We start from the raw sequence: 18529 nt of genomic DNA, 5'->3' as shown, positions 1-18529 counted from the left end.
ACAAACTCAGGCCTTTGGTTCCTTTTCCTGGACCCTCTTGCTCCCATCTGTAGAAAACTATGGAATTATTCATCCACATACAATTCTTGTGTAAGTTCATGTGTCCAGAAGAGAAAACTATGTATTGTGTAATTTTACACGTAAGGAAATGAAGAATGTCATGTTATTAAAATTACATTCTGAAAATTACTGTATTTCTTACATGTTTAGCTGGCTCCACTATAATAAGCAAGGTTTTTACTCCTAAAACATTTGCTAAATATATGGCCTGTGTGCTAAGGATACCGACCTTGGGTGACACTTGTTCCCTCCCCTAGAATAGCTGGAGTTGGGTAGAGTTTGTTCAGTCGCAAAGGGCCTTTGCACAAGTCTGTGAAATAGTTATGTTGGCAATGTGGTTCTTGGACCGCTTGAATTTATCCTTGTTGCCTGGAACCAAGGAAAACAGCGAGGGCTTTTTCATCTCCCCATATAGGCTGTCAGCTCCAAGACAATCAGCACCCTCTTATGCTGTTACTTTTTGATGGCCTTGGCAGGTCCCCAAATCAGGATTTTGGAAAGATGCTGCTCTCTGTGGAAAAGCACCCTGATTCAAAATAAATCTCGGTGTGAAGTTTTCCATTGCCCGGAACTAGTTTCCCAACAACACTCTACTGTTCAACATTCACTGTATTAATTTGTAAACATTTTGGTTGCTAAGGAGACAAATGGATAAAGATATCCTTAGAGACAGCATGTAGTAGTTACAACCGAAGTTGATTTCCTCCTTAGGTTTTTGCTGCTGTGGACTGAACAACACACAAGCCACCGTCTTTTACGGTGTAAATCTACAGTCAGAGGAAAGCATTAGCTTTTGGCCTGAGAGAGAATTAGCAAGATTTTAGAAGCTATTAAAGGTTTCTAAGGGAGGTGGTGAATGTGGAATGAATTTGCTCTGCAGTGATAACGTTTTTCATAGCAGCGGAGTTGGGGCTGAGCAGCCTTCGGAAGGACGTGGTATCGCTAGGTGAAAGAAGCCCCGGCCTGGAGTGGAACATTTGAACTCCCAGTTTTTATTCAGAAACAGTTCGTTGACAAAGCACCGGTGTGCATTCCTCACTTGCAGGAAGTCGTGGGCATCCTTTTGACAGCCTGGGGCTCTCAGCCTGGGACAGCTGAGCTCCAGAGGCCAACTTGCTGAATGGTTCTGCCCCTGCGCCCCTCCCCGGCATTCTGATTGGCTGCCTTAGCAACATAAATTCTTTTCTTTTTTGGGCCAATCAAATGGGCGTGAATTGATATTTTCTTGCTGTCATTTCCCCTTCCTTGAGTCCTGCGGAGTTAAGCATATTTGTATATGATTACTGGCTTTTAAAGATTATTCTTTTTCTATTTTCCTATTTTTTAAAAATTTATAGTTTTTTTTAAACATTCCGATTATTAAAATTTTATACTTTTATATGTTCGTGTATTTTCTTCTATATTGACACAGGTCTTTTAACCTGCATCCTCGTGGTATCTTTTATTCTGTAAAATTAAGCCCTTTGGTTTGCTTCCCTTCTCTTCGACGTCTGCCGTGATGGGAGCCACAGGTGTCAGGAATACAGACTAGCCCACCTTGGTTGGGATTTTGGGGCCCTCATTCACTAGCTCTGTGTCCTAGGGTGGGTTATCTGACTTCTCTGTATTTCAGCTTTCTCGCTTACAAAACGGGGCTATTGCGAGGATTAAACGAGTTAAATGCATAAAGCCCTTGAAGAGTGGCGGGCTTGTATCTACTCACATAGGTTTGCTGTTATTCTCATTGGGGTCTTTGGTCTACTTTCATTTTGTCTCTCTTTTGAGTCCTTCATCCATTAAAACAATGCTATCTCTGTTATGAACTATGCTACTGTACATATGTGGGTCTGTTTCTGGGCTTTCTATTCTGTCCCTTTGATTTATTGGTCTATTTCCAAGCCAATATGCCATTGTTTTAATTAGTTGTTTATGATGAGCGTTGAACCTCGTAGGGCAAGACTGTATTCTTATTCAAAACTGTCTTGGGCCTTTATACTTCCATAAGAACTATTGGATCATCTTGTCAATACATGAAAATCTAATATTTATTGGAATTGCATTACATTTATAGATTTATTAGGAGATATTCAGCAAACTTATGATATTGACTATTCCTTTTGCTGCCGTCAGAAAGGCTTTGCAAATTTTTTTATGAAGGCCTTGCGTTTCTTTCATCGTATATATTTTTACCCGTAGGTGTCCTATCGCTTTGTGGTCAGTGAATGGCTTCTTTTATTTTACGTTTTCTAATTGGATCTTCCTGATCTATAAAAGTAATTTTGATTCTGATATATTGATATTGGGTCCAGAAATCTTGTTGGACTTTCTTTTTAGTTCTATGATCTTGTAGAGCCTCATAGTTTTTTGTTTTATCTTGTTTTTTGTATTGGTTAGGATTTCAAGTGCACTGTTGAAAAGTAGTAATGATAGCATCTTTTTGGGTGTCTGATTGGGAGGAAAATGTTTCTAAGATTTCACCAGCAGTAAGCTGTTACTATGTATATTTTGGTAGCTGGCTTTTGATAATGTCAAGAACATTCCCTTCCCTTCCCATTATGCTAAGAGTATTTATCATGAATAGGTATTGCATTTTATTGAATGCTTTCCTAGCATCTATTACTGATCATATTTTTTCCCTTAATCTGTTAATATGGTAAATAATTCTTCCAGACTTTCCAAATCTAAACCATTATTGGATTGACCATCTTTACTTTGTATTATGAAACATTTTACCCATCAGATTGGCAAAAACCTGAGGACTTAATGACCCACTTTATTGTTGAGGTGATGAGAAAATGAGCATTATCATAAATTGCTTGTAGAATGATAATTTGTATAAACCCCAGGAAGAGCAAGTTTGAAAAATCTATCAAAATCTACAAAATTACAAATGAATAACTTCTTTGACCCAGTGAGCCCACTTTTAGAGATTTATCTCTCAGATATTTGCACGTGTGAAATGATGGGTGCACAACTTTATTCACTATTCGTTTGTAATGATAACAGATGGGAAACAACCAAACTTTTCACTTATAGGAGACTAGTTAAGTAAACCACGATGCCACCTTCCACTGGAGTCTCAGACAGATGAAAAGTAACGAGGACACTCTCTGTGTTCTCCTCGGAAAGATATATCGTCAAGTGAGAAAAATAAGGCGTCCACATTACTCTTTTGCATAAAAATCATGGTAAAAATGACACACGCAAACATATGTATCTGCAAACAAAAACACGGCAATAACTCATTTGTTGAAGGTTTTCTCTGCGATGCCTTCAGCGCTAGAAGGCACTGAGGATAAACTGGAAAGAAAGTGCCTGCTCTCATGAAGCCTCTATTTTCATGAGGGAGACAAAAACAAGCAAAATAACAAATGCATAACAGAGTTCCTGGTGATAAGATAGATATTGTCAAAGATGTACCTACACAGAGTCTCTATTCTATCTGTTCTTCATTTCTTCAACTTTTTAAAATTCAAAAGTGTGGTGTTTTGAGAGAGGGTTCACGTCCACATATAGAGATCTAGTTAATTCTTTTAAATGGCTGCACAGAATTCCATTGCATGAATTTATCACACTTTCTCTGTTTCTCTAACGAACTTTGGTTTATGTTTTGTGTTTTTCGTTGATTTTTCAAGTGAAGCTGCAGTCAGCGCTGTTGTATGTGCCTCTCTGTGCACGTGCACTGTGATTTCTGTAAGAAGTACACTGAGGAGTGGAATTCCTGGGCCTTTACACACACACTGTCATTTTTACTACAGACTGTTGATTTGCCCTCCCAAGTGGCTCTTCCGAGTCGCATGTCCACCCGCTGTGTGTGAGCGGTCCTGTTTGCCTACCTCCTTGCTTCATTTGATGTTGGGCTATTTCACTTTAACCAGTATGATGCTTATGGAATGATATCTAATTATTGTTCTGATCTGTATCTTTCTGATAATTGATGAGTTTGGATGCATTTTTATATACCTACGGGTCATCTACTGCTTTCTCTTCTGTAAATTACCTCTTCAAAGGGTTTTCTTTTTCATATTGATTTGTAGGAGTTCTTTAAAGATTCCGGATAGTGATTCTTTGTATGTTATATGTGTTGTATTTTCCTAGTGTTGCTTATCTTGTGGCCACGTTTATGCTGTCTTTTGATGTCCAGTAGTTGTTAATTTGATGTAGTCAATCATATCACCTGGAAAGTTAATTATATCAACACTATTTGTTGACAAATCTGCCTTTTCTCTACTGGTTTGTAAGAACATCTCTATCATACATCAAGTTCTCTTGGGTTTGTTTTTGGGTTCTGTTTTCTTTCTCAGTGGTCTACTTGTCTATTTCTGGGCCCGTGCCAACTATTTTAATTACTATCTCTTAGTAATATGTTTTGATATGTGGTAGGAAAAGTCTTGTCATTCTTTAAAAAATTTTCTTGGTGATTCTTGGTCCTTTGCTCTTTCCTCAGATCAGATTGTCATGTTCCAAAAGACTTTTGGTGATTTTAGTAAGAAAGACATATAATTTATGAATTAGTTTTGGAAAAGATTGCATCTTTGTGATATAAATCTTTTCTATCTATGAACCATTTTTCTTTTTATTTATTCACATGTTCTTTTATACTTTCACTGAAGTTTTGAAATTTTTCCCCACAAAGATTTACGCATTTTAATTTACACATTTTAATTTTCTCTTTTTTTCTAGGTATCTTGGGATTCTTGTTGCTACTGTGAATAAATTTTTCCAGTTATTCTTTTCCATATTCCCTCTCTCCTGGGTATTCTGCATTCCCTTGGCAGCAAATCTCATCTCCCTGTCAAATACACTAAGATTTATTTATCACCCTCTTTCTCTCTCTTGCTATCTCCTGACCCTTGGGGCCAATCACGTCCTTTCACAGTTGCTTGGAGGCTCCACAAGTTTCTTAAACTGAACATGCCTAAGACTGAACTCTCGATTCTTCCCTTGCCCTGTCTCTAAACTTATTCTCTTCCTAATAAAATGATCCATCACCTAACCTAATTTCTCTGGGAGAAATTGCTTCCTCTGTTGCTCACCCTATACTCTGATCCTTTGCAATTTTGAGCCATATGCTAATGCTTCCAGTACAGAGCAGTCTACTGTGTGGCATCATCAGGACTAGATCCTCACAAGCATCTCAGATTTAGCATGTCTGGCACACGGTTGGTGCTCAATTGATATTTATTGAATAAATGAATGTCCAAAACTGTATGTACCCTTACTCCCCTGTCCCCCAGCCTTCCCCACCTCAGTAAATCGCTCCATTGCGTATTTGCTTAATCCATGAATCTGGCAGTCATCCTTGCTTTATCCTTTCCAGTGAATCCTTTATCCATTCTATCCTTAAGTCCTATTAATTTTGCTTCCAGAATCCCCTCCACCACCACTGCCCTAGTGAAGGCCCTGTGTTCTCTCACTGGTGTCCTTGCCTCCACTCCTGCTTCACTCCAATCTACACTGCAAGAAGCCTGAATGAGCACAACCAGAGGCACTCACAACTGAAATATGCAACTATATACTGGGGGACTTTGGGGAGAAGAAGAAAGAAAAAAAGAAGATTAGCAACAGATATTAGCTCAGGTGCCAATCTTTAAAAAAATGATGCCTGAGTGATCTTCATGAAATATAAATAGGAAGACTTATCTCCTCTAGTAAAGATCTTCACTGCCTTCCTGTTCTTTCTATCTTTAGGTCACCTTCAAGGCCCTGCATTGTCTTGCCCACATCTCACCCTCCAGCCTCATCATGCTCCAGTCACACCCCCTTCTCTGGTTTTTGAGCACGTCAAGGACTTCTTTCTGGAACTCTCTCCTCCCTTATGCATGGAAGGCTCCCACTTATCCATCAGATCTCAAATTAAATATTACTTCCTTCAGAATCATTCCTTAGCCTCTCAATCTAAATTTATCTCACTGTTATATTCTCTTCTAGCACCCGGGAGCCTAATCACTCTCCTTTATACATTGTTCATGGGATGATCTGTTAAAGTCCCTTCACTGTACCCTAAACTCTGTGAGTTGAGGAACCTTCTTTGTCTTGTTCACCGCTGGCACTTAGGAGGCACAGAAAAATGTTCAAATGAATGGCCAAGTGTTAGTGTTGTATTTGGCTATATTTCCTTTCAGTCTTTTTCTGTGTATATTTTTTATACAAGTAGTCTGATACCACCTGGCCTTCTCTGTCAGCGGGGTCATTGTGGTCACAAACTGTCCCAATAGCTCCCATTGACAGTTCAGAAGGCCTTCACCAGCCTGAAGATAAGCCCTAAGATTGCTTGAAGTCTCCAGAGTGCCAGTATCTCATCTATTCAAGGCAGGATCTGAGCGTGCGGCGCTCCCCCTGCGAGGGCCCCCTGGCTCTGCCCCAGCCCCCTGCTGAGGGTGCTACCTCTGGAGGTGTCTGAGGGTACCGGAGGGAGCTAGGAGCTCTCTTGATGTGGCCTGCGGCATTGACTCTCAGCTGGCTTCAGCTGGGATGCCTGGCTCCCCGGTGTTGGTGCCATACAATAAATAATCTAGCTTCTTGCTGCTTTCATTTGATATTACAGAAGTATTTTCTTATGTCAGTACAACCTCTTCATAAGCATCTTTTAAAACAGCTGCCTTGGGGCTGGCCCGGTGGCCGAGTGGTTAAGTTCATGCGCTCTGCTATGGCAGCCTAGGGTTTCGCCGGTTCGGATCCTGGGCGAGGACATGGTGCCGCTCATCAAGCCATGCTGGGGTAGCATCCCACATGCCACCACTAGAAGGATCCACAACTAAAAATACACAACTATGTACTGGTGGGCTTTGGGGAGAAAAAGGAAAAATAAAATCTCTTTATAAAAATAAAAAAATAAAAAAATAAAACGGCTACCTTATATTCAGCTGGTCTTCAAATAGCTACCTAATATTTCCATGGTTAATCAATTATAAATATATTAATAACTCAATAGAAATCAAAGCCGTACTGTTTAAATTGTATTTTCACAAAAACACCAAAATTTCCTCACCCATCTTCTCTCTTTTAATAAGCTAACCTGATTTTAAGAAATGTATAGAATAATGAATGCTTCACTTTTTCTGTTCTGACAATGTTTTGAAAGACCATCCCCCAATTCTAGGGAATATGCAGAAATTAAGTTTGGGTATTTTTAACATTCTCACTCCCTGTTCCTCCCAGTAAGTAAAATTTCATTTACTATTTTTCATCCATATTCTTACATTATTACTGAAAATATATTTTATTTCTGTCTCCTCTCATAGTTTAAAAGATTTTATTGCTCTCGAGGACTTTGATTTCTGGAGAGTAAATATTAAATTGTGAAATGGAGGCAAGATCTAACAGAAATTCATTCAAGATTTACAAGTATTTTAAGCACTTGAAGTTACTTCTCCCTGCTTTGAAATAATTCAGGATTTCAAATGCTAGACATTTCATCTTGTTCTTGAAACAAATCTATGAAAGCTACAATTTCTGGTTACTTCCAGCTCTTCCTTACAATTATTCCTAATCATATGAAGGCAGAGAGGGTGGCAGGGCAGGTTTTAATGAGGAATTATAGCCATGTATAGGAAGGAGTTGAGAAAACGAAAGGAAAGCCCTAGGAAGAGCATGTCCTTATTTATTCAAGCTTCTCCACTTTGTGAATTTATGGGGGAACTCTTTGTCCAACAAGTACATTCGAAGTGGAAAGAGAGAGGGAAAACTAAGGAGGCAGACATCCATGTTCTCTCTTTCCTCTGGATGAAACCATAAAATCATGGTGGGGACGTGGTATGGTGTGGTAGAAACATTCGGATAGGTTTGAAATTGTGGGTGTAGGTATGAGGGGTGGTGGATGTTTGTGACACACTTCAATAGGAAGAGTGGAGACAGGCTGCAAGCCCCTGGGAGAGGCCAGCCCTCAGCCACATCCAATGTGGCCCAGGGTTGGGTGCACAGTTTTGGTTGGGGAGCTGTCTAGGCCAATGGCCTCAAGGTAGGGCTCTTGATTCCCCACATGTAGTGCATGGCATGCATGGGAACCAGAGGCTACCTAGAGTGGATGTGGAGGAGGTGAGAGGACAGCTAGATCAGAGTAGGAGGCTTCTGAGTAGGGACCCTAAAGACCAGTGGCTTCGGTGGGATCAAGTGGTCTGCAGTAACATGTGTCATTCATGCCAAAGGGCTCGGTGAGAGCAGATGAGTCATCTCATGGCTGAGTCCTGCAGCGGAGGACAACACCCAGACCAGCCATCCCTTCCCTCATTGCTGTGAGGACTCTCAGATTTTCCATATTATGCTCACCTGGAGATGGAATAGAGGGAGGTAAGGAATAGTTCTGTTAGGGAACTTAACTTTAACTGACTGCTTATTAGGAAGAGACAGTTTACGCCAGGAGTGATCCAGGCAGTATAAATTTGGAGATTTGGTTGCTTTGTCCCTTCCCCTTTCTCTCCCAGAAAGGGAAAGAAATTGTATATTGTATCAATTATACAATTATACAGAAATGAAAAAGTTGTACTTTTTTTTTTGGTACAACTGAGTTGAGTTTGAATAAATTTGAAACTTGTTGCTTTGCTTGTCAACTTAAATTTCTTTTTCCCCAAGTATGTATTAAACACCCCATTCCTTAATCCATGTGGCTTATTAAGAAGTCTTGAGACTGGTCGTTGTCTTCCCTTGGAGTTTTGATATCTGAGGCCAGAATAGCGTTCTCACATAGAGTTCAGGGCCTGGATAGTCAGGGTGAAGACTTGCCTCTCGTCCTTCCCATGTTGAGTTCTTTACAACAAGACAAGGGCAAGGCCTTGCTCATGACTCTGAGGGAACTGACTGACAAGAATTGAAGAACTATTCTGTTTCCCAAATATTGGCCTGCACCCTCCCTTCACTTTGCAGAGCGTCCACCGATTTCCACGTTTGGCTTCCTGTGGTCCCAGGTAGATGCGAAGGAGTGCACGGGCTGCAGCACGTCTACGTACTACTTGTGTTGTCTTTCCTTTCCAGAGGCCTGCCCAGGACTAAGGGCCACATGCCGTTTCTATTAAATAATTACCCCACATCCCAACTGCCTTTTAAAAAGGATGGTAGAAACGAAGAAAAGATGGCTGGAAGGAAGAAAATCCATTTTGTGTTCAGGGCTCTAATTTCCACCTGCAGTCTCCTTAGGGAACAGTGACCTGTGTTTAAAGATACCCGTGACACTGGTGGTTATATAGAGATGCTAGTGCCATCTCCAGAATGTGTAATCAAATGTGTGTATTGATTAAAGCTTGCTAATTAATTTACATGAGTTAGGAAAAGGCGTAATGTGTTCATGAAGTCTTTTTTTTTTCCTAAAAAGGCAAGTTTTATAACTTTCAAGATCAGTTAGAAAGGTCTCTTCTTGTGTTGCCCTTTTCATTGAACAGGCTCTGTTGCCTGAGCCAAAGCAAAGGTCCCTGAGGGAACATGGGACTGCTAGGGAACATCTGGGGACAGGCAGCGACAGGCTGAGGGCCCCTGCAGCGGTTGTGAGAGACACTCTTTGTTCTCTCTCTCATTATAATCAAGCATCTACTGAATGCCTGTTCTGAATCAGCCATTCAACAAGGCTCTGAGGCCAGAAAAATCTTAGAAGGCAGTGAAGCAGTAAGTGTAACACTAAAGGTTGCAGAAACTCTCCTAGAATTATGAACAGCACACAAGGTCAGGGCACAGAAGAGGGAGGAGTGATCATTTCTCCTCGGGAGAGAGAAGGCTCTGGAAATTCTCCCGAAGAGGTAACTTGGCTTTGGGCTGAGCCTCAAGGCGGTGGAGGCAGGAGTTTAATCATCAATTGTTCAATTGTTGGGTGGGAAGATGCCCTATGGGACAAAGTCCAAACGCTTGAAATAATCCCAGCTCTTGGGGCCTGGGGGCAGCTGAATTGGGCTGGATGCACTCACTAAGGGAGGTTCTTTTCTTGAATAACAGCCTTATTATTGAAGAAAAGTCAGCCTTCCAGCACTTTTGCCTAGTGCTCATTGGCTAGAACATGGCCACATGGGGAGTTGTATGTACTGAACTGGGCATATCATGGTGCCAAACAAAATCAAGCTTTGTTATGGAAGAAGGGGAGAGTGGATGGCGCCTAGTCGACTAGTTGTATTTACCATTATGAGTTTGCTCTTTTATTATTATTAAATGATCTTGGAGAGTTTGCTTAACTTCTTCAGGCCTCAATTTCCTCATCTCTAAAATGGGGACAGTAGGGACAACCTCGAAGGGTTATTTTGGGAATTGGAAATAATAGATATGAAACATCTGTAACATGGTCGGTGCCCGCTAAATAGTGGGGGGAGGTTCTTGTTCTCCTCCCTTTGCTTCTTCTCCTTTGCTTCCTTTTCCTCCTTCTTTAAAAACCTGCCTCACTTTCCCTCCTCTCTAGTTAAGAGTGTATGAGAACATCTGGAAAGTCTGGAGATGATTCTATTACAGTTTCAAATTCAGTTATTTTTCTCTTCATCCCGCCAGACAGTTCATAATCATCTTTGCTCTGCAATTAGGTGGTATCTTTTGTGAAAAAATCATGTAATTGTTTATAGTGATTTGTTTTTACCCACTAAAGTAAATAAAAATGTAATTAATGCTTGAGTTAAGTGTCATCAGAGATACACAGTGAGACACACAGAGAATATGTCCGAAGAATGCAGTAAAGTTAGACAAGCCACTTGAATGAATTCTTAGTCAGTGAAGGGGAATTGGAATTTATTAGGCAAGTTATTTGCATTAGGTACAGTGCCAAGTTCTTTACCTACTTTATTTTACTTAATACTTTCAAAAGTCCTCTGAGTTAAGTATTATTATTCACTATTCCCCTCCGTTATGGACTGAATGTTTGTGTCCTCCAAAATTCATATGTTGAAATCTAATCTTCTATGTGATAGTATTAGGAGGCTGACCTTTGGGAGGTGATTAGGTCATGAGAGTGGAGCCCTCATGAATGGGATTAGTGCTCTTAAAAAGAGGCTACAGAGAACTCTCATGTACCTTCTGTCATTTGAGGACACAGGAAGAGGAATGACTTCTGTGAACCAGGAAGTGTGCCCTCACCAAACATCGAATCTGCTGGCACCTTGATCTTGGCCTTCCATGCCTCCAGAACTATGAGAAAAAGTTTCTGTTGTTTATAAGTCACCCAGTTTATGGTATTTTTTTATAGTAGCCCAAACTGAATAAAACACCTTCATTTAGATGAGGAAACTGAGTATATTAATTTCGAATTGTATTTGATTGCTTGTAACTGAAATAATAATGGTTTAAATAAGGTGGAAGGTTTTTCCATGAGATTGCCTCTCATGTAAAAGGTGCTCTTGGTTCAAGAGTCCAGACCTGGAACAGCAGCTCCACAGTCATCAAGGATTCAGGCTCCTCCAGGCTTTGTGCTCCACCACGTGGCTTCAGCTACAAGATTGAGCCATGATCCAAGATGGCTGCCGTGCCCAAGAATAGGTTGCTAGATTGCAGTTTGTGCACATTTTTGTCTTCACTAGATAATTCCAAATTGTTTCCAGAAATACATAATCTTTCCAAGCACCCATGGAACATATGGAAATATTGGCTATGAACCATGCCATAAAGCAAATCTCAACAAATATCAGAATCATTATCACATAGACCACGGTCTCTGACTAGAATGCATTAGAATTGGAAGTCAATGCAACAAAAATAACTCTAAAGACTCGGAAATTTTACAATGGATTTTAAAAAATAATTGATCAAAGAACTCATCCATATTTAAAATCAAGTGAAATGAAAAACTTATGTTAATGCTTTTGTTACTTAGCTAAAGTTGTACCTAACGGAAAAACTATAGCCATAAATGCACATGGAGAAGCACTTGACTCAAGAAAAGAGAAAAAGAACAAGAACATAAACCTCAAGAAAATTAAGGAAATAATAAATGCATAATATGAAATTAATGAACTAGAAAACAAAGAGCAAGTACAAGCAAGAAAACCAAAAGCTTGTTTTTGAAAAGAATAACAAAGTAGATAAATTCTGGCAAGATTAATCAACAAAAATGAGAGAGGATGCAGATATGTAATATAAAGTACCAAAGGAGCTGTAACTATAAATTTATCATTGATTATAAAAGCCATAAGAGATATAACATGTCTATATCCATAAAAGTTAAAAAAATGAATGATTGTCCAAGTGTATAAATTTGAACAGTATGTGAAGTACGGTCTTACTTTTTATTGACTATATATTTACATGTAAATATTCTCAAATAAAAAATGTTCAAATATTTTATAAGTGGTTATGGGATAAAAACTTTGGGATTTTTATTATTTTACTTAATCCAAGTTTTCTAATTTTCAACAGTGAATACAGATTTTAAAACCTACTAACGAGTTGGAGGTGGGAGTGGAGGAAGCACCTGGGGGTCACACTCCCCTCAGGACCCTCTCCGAGTTTACATTCTAGAATCCCACTATGTGCCTTCTTGCTCTGCTGAGAAGTCCTGGCCACCGTACTGTGTCATGTCTCCAAATTCCTTTCTCTACCTTTCCTTCTTCAGTACACTATTTCCCCAACTTTCCATCTTTTTCACCCTAGGACATAGACCCATGCATCTATGCAGCCTTATCCCATTCCTGGGCCCATCTCCAGTCCCCCGATGTCTGGACCCAGGGCCTGGACTCCTGCTCCTCAGAGAGGAGGGCTGAGCACAGGGGCCACAGATAGCGTTGGACCTGCTCAAAGGGCGCAGGATGTTGTAGTTATAGAGACATGGATTCAAATCCCCTGTCTGCCTCTTACTGGCTTTATGAACTTGGTCATGTTCCTCAGTCTCTCTCATCTTTAATTTGTTGATGATAATATCATATTATAAAAACTAGGTAAAGTATATAAAGCAACCACCTTACACTAGGTGCTTAGTAAATGTGAATTCTTTCCTCTGCTGTTGGTCATCTGCCTGTAGCTATAACTAATTTACTAGTAAGCCTGAAGTGTTGGGAAAAGATGACTCGTGGGTATATTGCTCTTGTTAAGAATTTGGGGCTTCGAATTCCGAAACTGGAGCATGATGTGGGGCAAAGAGTTGGAGAGGCAGTGACTATAACCAACTGAACGCTACCAGGGGAAATGGTTAGTGGCCAGAGCCTTTCCACAGACTATAAACATTTACCAAGAGGAAGGGAAAAATGTTGTTTTAAAGCTCAATGAATTTTTTCTGGTTGCCCTAGAAGAATGTCGAGTTTCCAGGGAAGAGAATTTTTTTCCTTTAGGACGACACATGATGGATTACATGAGGTGGGGCTGTCCCCTGCTGGACATGTTGGGGTAACGCGGAGAGTGAAAAAAGTTGTCATAGCATAAGAATTTGAGAACTTTCCCCTGATGTGCTGGAGGAAGAGATGGCTGGGTGGGGGCGGGATGGGGGGCGGGTCTGGATGGTCACAGAGTAGGCCCACGCATCACAGCAGGTGGATGGGAATTGAGAATTCAGTCAGAGCAGGAATTCAGTCATAGGAGGCTTAAAATCTCCCTCTTACCCCATGCTAGTCATTCTTAAAAATTTGAGGCGAGTGATAGGTTTTCTTTTATTTGTGGCGAGTGCCTGAGCCATTTGGGAAAAGATGACCTCAGAAGGCTGGAGGCACTGGGGATGTCTGGGTTGCCTGTGAAAAGTTGAGTAACATAGTCTCCAGGTATTGGGGGCCTAAAGAAATGACTCCTGGGGGTTGATCCTGGAGTGTTGTATTTCATTATTTCCCCTGCGAGGAGAAGCTTGAGCTGAACTTTACCACATATGTAGGACTTGGGTAGGGGTTTGGCAGATCTTTAAGGTCCTATAATGAATCAGACCCTAAAAATCAGATTTAGTTTCTCATTGGTCTAAAAATGTCTGTTTGCACCAAGGGTTTCTTTGGATACTGCTGACCATCTCCTCCTGCAAATTTGGAAATTTCTCTTCTAAGAGGCTGCTTCTCCTCTTGCCTCTCTGATTGCCCCTGCTGCTCCTTCTTCCCTGGCCCCTCTTCCTGAAGCTTGAAGGTAGGCCCACTATTCCTCCTGGGAGCACTCCCTCGTCTGGTTCTTCATTCAGTTCATACTCATTGCATCCATTCCCAAGGTTGTGCTTCTTCCACGAAGTGAAGAACTCTCAAGATGACAGCTCTAGCTCCTGAGTTTTGGATGCCCATGTCCACATGGATGCCCTGAGCACCTTAAACTCATGGCATTCTAGACCAATGAGATGATCTCCCTCCCTCTCATCTATTTAGTCTTTTGATCTGCTGATGGCATGACCATGCCTCCAGTCACCAGGACTAGATCCTTCACAGTGACTGGTAACTCCTGTCCTCCCTCAGCACCTGTATGATGAGCACTATCTGCTCTTCCACAGTGCACTGCAGACAGGGTGGGCTCTCAGGGGGACTGTAATTCACCTCTCTGTATCTTTGCTTAGGTATCAACAATTCCCTACTTCTGACTGTCCAAATCTTAGGGCCAGATGAAATGTTTCTACCCATGAAGTTTCCCCTGCTTCCCCAGCCCAACATATTGCCTCCTTTCTTGTGGATTCTCTGTGCCGTTTTACCAGCACGTTCTCATGTTCCAGAGCATTTCTAGTACTGTGCTTACTGACATCTGTGTAACATTTCTCCATCCATACTGTGAGCTGTTAGCAAGATGTTTATCTGATCCATCCCTTCAACTCCCTCAGGGACTTGTACATATTTGGGCTCAATATATGGGTTTTGTGGCTATTTATACACTATATGCATCCTTGATTGTCTCCCCAGCTAGTGCATAAGTTTCCTAAGGACTGGACTAAGCATGATTCAGCTTGCGTCTACTACAGCAGCTGAGCACTGTGCCTGGTACAACCTAAGTGTATAATATATGCTGAATTGAATGGGTGAAAGTAACCCCAATAACCATTTAGTATTTATTGTACCTTGAGCAGCTCTAACACTAAAAGTGTTGGATAAAGCAAATGACCCTATAAGAAAAGCTGAGAAGGAAGGGATAGAGATGGAGGAGAGAATCTAGGAGAATGTCGTATGACAGGAAAGGGAAAAATTTAGACGGAGAGAGGGATGAAGTAGGAAGACAATTGGGTTAGCAGCATGCAGATCTTTGGGGAGCAATGGAATACTGTTTTTCTTCGGGAGAAAAGGAACAGAAGCCAGGTTGGAGTGTGTTGAGGGGGAGGGGATGGAGAAATGGAGAAAAGGAGCATTGATAATTTTACAAGAACTTTCCCCGTAGAGAGAAGGAGCCATAGGGAGGAAAATAGATGTGGAAGTGTGATCCAGAGAGGATTTTCTTTTACAATGGGATATACAGCACTTGAGTATGTCTAAAAGCAGATGGAGTGGGGAAGACCTTCTCAACCAAAATGTAAAACTCTGAATGAGAACTAAGAAACTTAATCACATAAAAATTAATTATTTTTGCATGATAAAAGCAGGTGAAATACTGGGAAAGAACACTTGCAGCGTGCATAACGGGTGCAGCACATAATTCGGACTACCACAAACTGAGGTGAAAAATATATGTATTTTTCGTTAACTCCACTCAACGTACTCCTCAGCCCACATTTCTGTCTGTAGCAGAAGACAGTCACATCAGAAAAAAGTTTTCAAATATCCCCTGAGAGTAACTTAGTTGTTTTTAATGTATTCATCCTTAAAAAATAAGATCATAAGTTCTGTCGTCAAAGAATCCACCCCTTCTCCACGCTTTCCTTGAACTTGGTGCATGCTTCTATTGGTCAACATCACACTGTTTTGTAATTACAGACTGCACGTCTGTGTCTCCAACTTGACCTTGAGCCTGTTGAGAGCAGGGACCTTCTCAGCGTCCAGGACACGCCCACCACCCATATATATTTGTTGACTCTTGTTGATTCATGGTCATTTACGTCCCCATGTGCACCAGTGTCTGGGAGTATTAGGTTAGGGCTATTTCTGCACTTGTCGCGTTCACAGCAAGGATATTGGAATAATTTAGTTTTAAACTCCCTTCTGGAAATTTTTCAAGACTCAAATTCTCTTTAGCCCATTCTCCTCCTCCTCCTCTTTCTTTTTAACTGAAGTAAACAGTAAAACGCACAAAAACTAAGTGTACAGTTCACTAAATTTTTACATATGCACACACCTGTGTAATCACCTCTCAGGTCAAGATCCAGAACATTCTCAGCCCCCAACAAGCTCTCTCATGCCCCTTCTCAGTCAGAGCTCATCTTCTCCATGTACAACTATGTTGTGATTTCCCACAGCCTAGAGTAGATTAATTTTGCCTATTTTTGAACATTGTACAAACTGAATCATACAGCTTGTGTTCCTTTGTGTCTGGCTTTGTTTGTTGAACATTATGTTTGTGAGATTCAAACATGGTGATGTGTGTATCAGTAGGTTGTTCTTTTTCACCATTGTGTAGTATTTATGATATTAACAGTGATATGGTTTTAATAAAGTCTATTCTTTTGTTTTTTAGAGACAAGCCCTTTCCTAAATCTAGAATATTATTTTACCAGGGATATGTTTGGTTTTGTAATATTTTTCCTGTTCTAAATGGGTCACTAAAACATAAGAGAAAAAAGAGCTAATTTTAAGAAAACATGATTAAAAATACACAAATAAAAATTAATAAGCCCTTAATTTAGGTCCTTTCAATAGAGTTGGGCAGGAAATTTATCTTCTAGCTTCAGGATTTAGGACTACCTTGAATGTCAACCTGGACTATGGGAGCAGCAGGGAGTGGGTTCTTGGAGCACACAGCTCCCTCATCTCATGTGCTGTTTCATGGATGATTTCCAGTGAGATGAGTCAGAAAACGGGTAAGGAGGGTCCCAGACTCTCCAAGAACCAGAAGTTTTCCGAGCACTTCGTCATACGTTGCTGCCCACCATTCACCTTCCTCAACTCCAAACGTGAGATCGTGGATCGGAAATACAGCATCTGTCGAAGTGGCTGCTTCTACCAGAAGAAGGAAGAGGACTGGATCTGCTGTGCCTGCCAAAAGACCAGGTAAGTGGTCTGCACTGCCCACTCAGCACCTCAGCTGGGTGTTGGCCTCTTGTCTCTCAGCTCTGAGGCCCCCCTTCCTGCTTTACTCTGTGATGCTGGGGCTGGGGCTCTGCAAACTGCTCTTCTCCCGATCCCCTGACAGACAGCTCCCCAATAGGTTCTAGCATTGGAAGGTACTGGAGGGAGATTGGAAGGTGGGAGGGGGAGCAGGGCCTGCCTTCCTGTTTCCAGCACCAGTCAGCATCCCTTAAGCAGCAGAGGAGAGCCATGGCTCCAGCCTCCAGCTTCTTTTGGCCCTCTCAGCCCCAGCCGCCGTGCAACGTCCCCTAAGAAGCCCAAGAAACAGCCAGCGGCACCCCCCGCGGTGGTCAGAGCACCAGCCAAGCCACGGTCCCCTCCGAGGTCTGAGCGTCAGCCACGCCCCCGCCCAGAGGCCCGACCACCACCAGCCAAGCAGCGCCCCCCTCAGAAGCCCAAGCAGCAGCCGCGCAGCAGCCCCCAGAGAGGGCCAGGCACCAGCCGTGGGGGGTCCCCCAACAAAGCTTCTAGGTTCTGGTAACACCATCTCTTCCCTTTCGTTCCCCCAGCCCTAAGGTTAGTAGCTGCTTCCTGTGTTTACTAACATCTGGGTTATTTCAATGGCCCTCTTTCAGCCTTACCAAGCCTGTGTAATCAATTCCCTGCATTAAATCCCCTTGTTTGAAATATCTAGTGTGGCTTCTGTTTTCCTCATAGCCGCTGTTGGTATAATACTTCAGATGGCAGTATCACTGAGTCCTTTGTCTAGTAGGACTGGAAGTGATTAATTTATCAGAGCATTGACTATAGTAATAGATTGAAGAAATGAGGCCCTCAATTCCTGTGCCTCAGGGAGACGAGGAACGATGACTCTAAGGAATATCTTTGTGTGTGTAAAAGGAGAGGTTTAGCCAGTTTGTCCATCCAACCTTCCAACACACTTCACCTAATGTTAATTTCAGTGGCAAGATCATTCATTCATTTGCTCAGTCAGTCATTCAGCAAACTTGATCACATACCTATAGAGTTCCATATACCACACTAGAGGGTGGGAATATGGCAGTGAAGAAACCAGATGGTTTGTGCTTCACCAGGATCAGAAAAGAGAATGGTTGGTCACAGTGTAGGGTGTCAACGCTCTAATATTGTCATAATCAGTATGTACATTGGGCTATGGGAGCCTGGAGCTGGGCTCTTTCTCAGGAGTTTGGGGCTTCAGAGAGGAGGTTAGGCTAGGATGGCAGAGGATAAAAGGAGGATGATCCATATAGACAGAAAAAGTGAGCCAAGGAGGTACATGTCCATCTGCTCCATCTTAGGCAAGTCAATTTGTTTTTTTAAAAATAAACTTCATTTTTTAGAGCAGTTCTCGGTCTACAGCAAAATTGAGCAGAAGGTACAGAGGTTTCCATATACTCCCTGCCCACACACATGGCAGGTCAACTTTTTAGTCCTTTTAATATTTAGAAATGACCCTGTTTTATAAGTTAATAGTGGGC

General features: G+C 41.5%; 1 protein-coding gene across 1 annotated transcript in view; it reads left to right on the top strand.

The window, feature by feature from the left end:
• MOBP (myelin associated oligodendrocyte basic protein) overlaps positions 1 to 17571 on the top strand; it is a 28048-nt gene extending 10477 nt beyond the window's left edge. Inside the window, exons 3-4 of the mRNA XM_046655041.1 lie at positions 16803 to 17012; positions 17316 to 17571. Of these exons, the coding sequence (XP_046510997.1) occupies positions 16807 to 17012; positions 17316 to 17571 (462 nt within the window). The 5' untranslated portion in view covers positions 16803 to 16806. The remainder of the gene's footprint in view (positions 1 to 16802; positions 17013 to 17315) is intronic.
• Positions 17572 to 18529: the final 958 nt, after the last annotated feature.

Source organism: Equus quagga, chromosome 1, assembly GCF_021613505.1.
Source record: "Equus quagga isolate Etosha38 chromosome 1, UCLA_HA_Equagga_1.0, whole genome shotgun sequence".
NCBI lineage: Eukaryota > Metazoa > Chordata > Mammalia > Perissodactyla > Equidae > Equus > Equus quagga.
The sequence above is the reverse complement of the archived record's forward strand: the minus strand, read 5'-3'. Positions and strand labels throughout refer to the sequence as shown.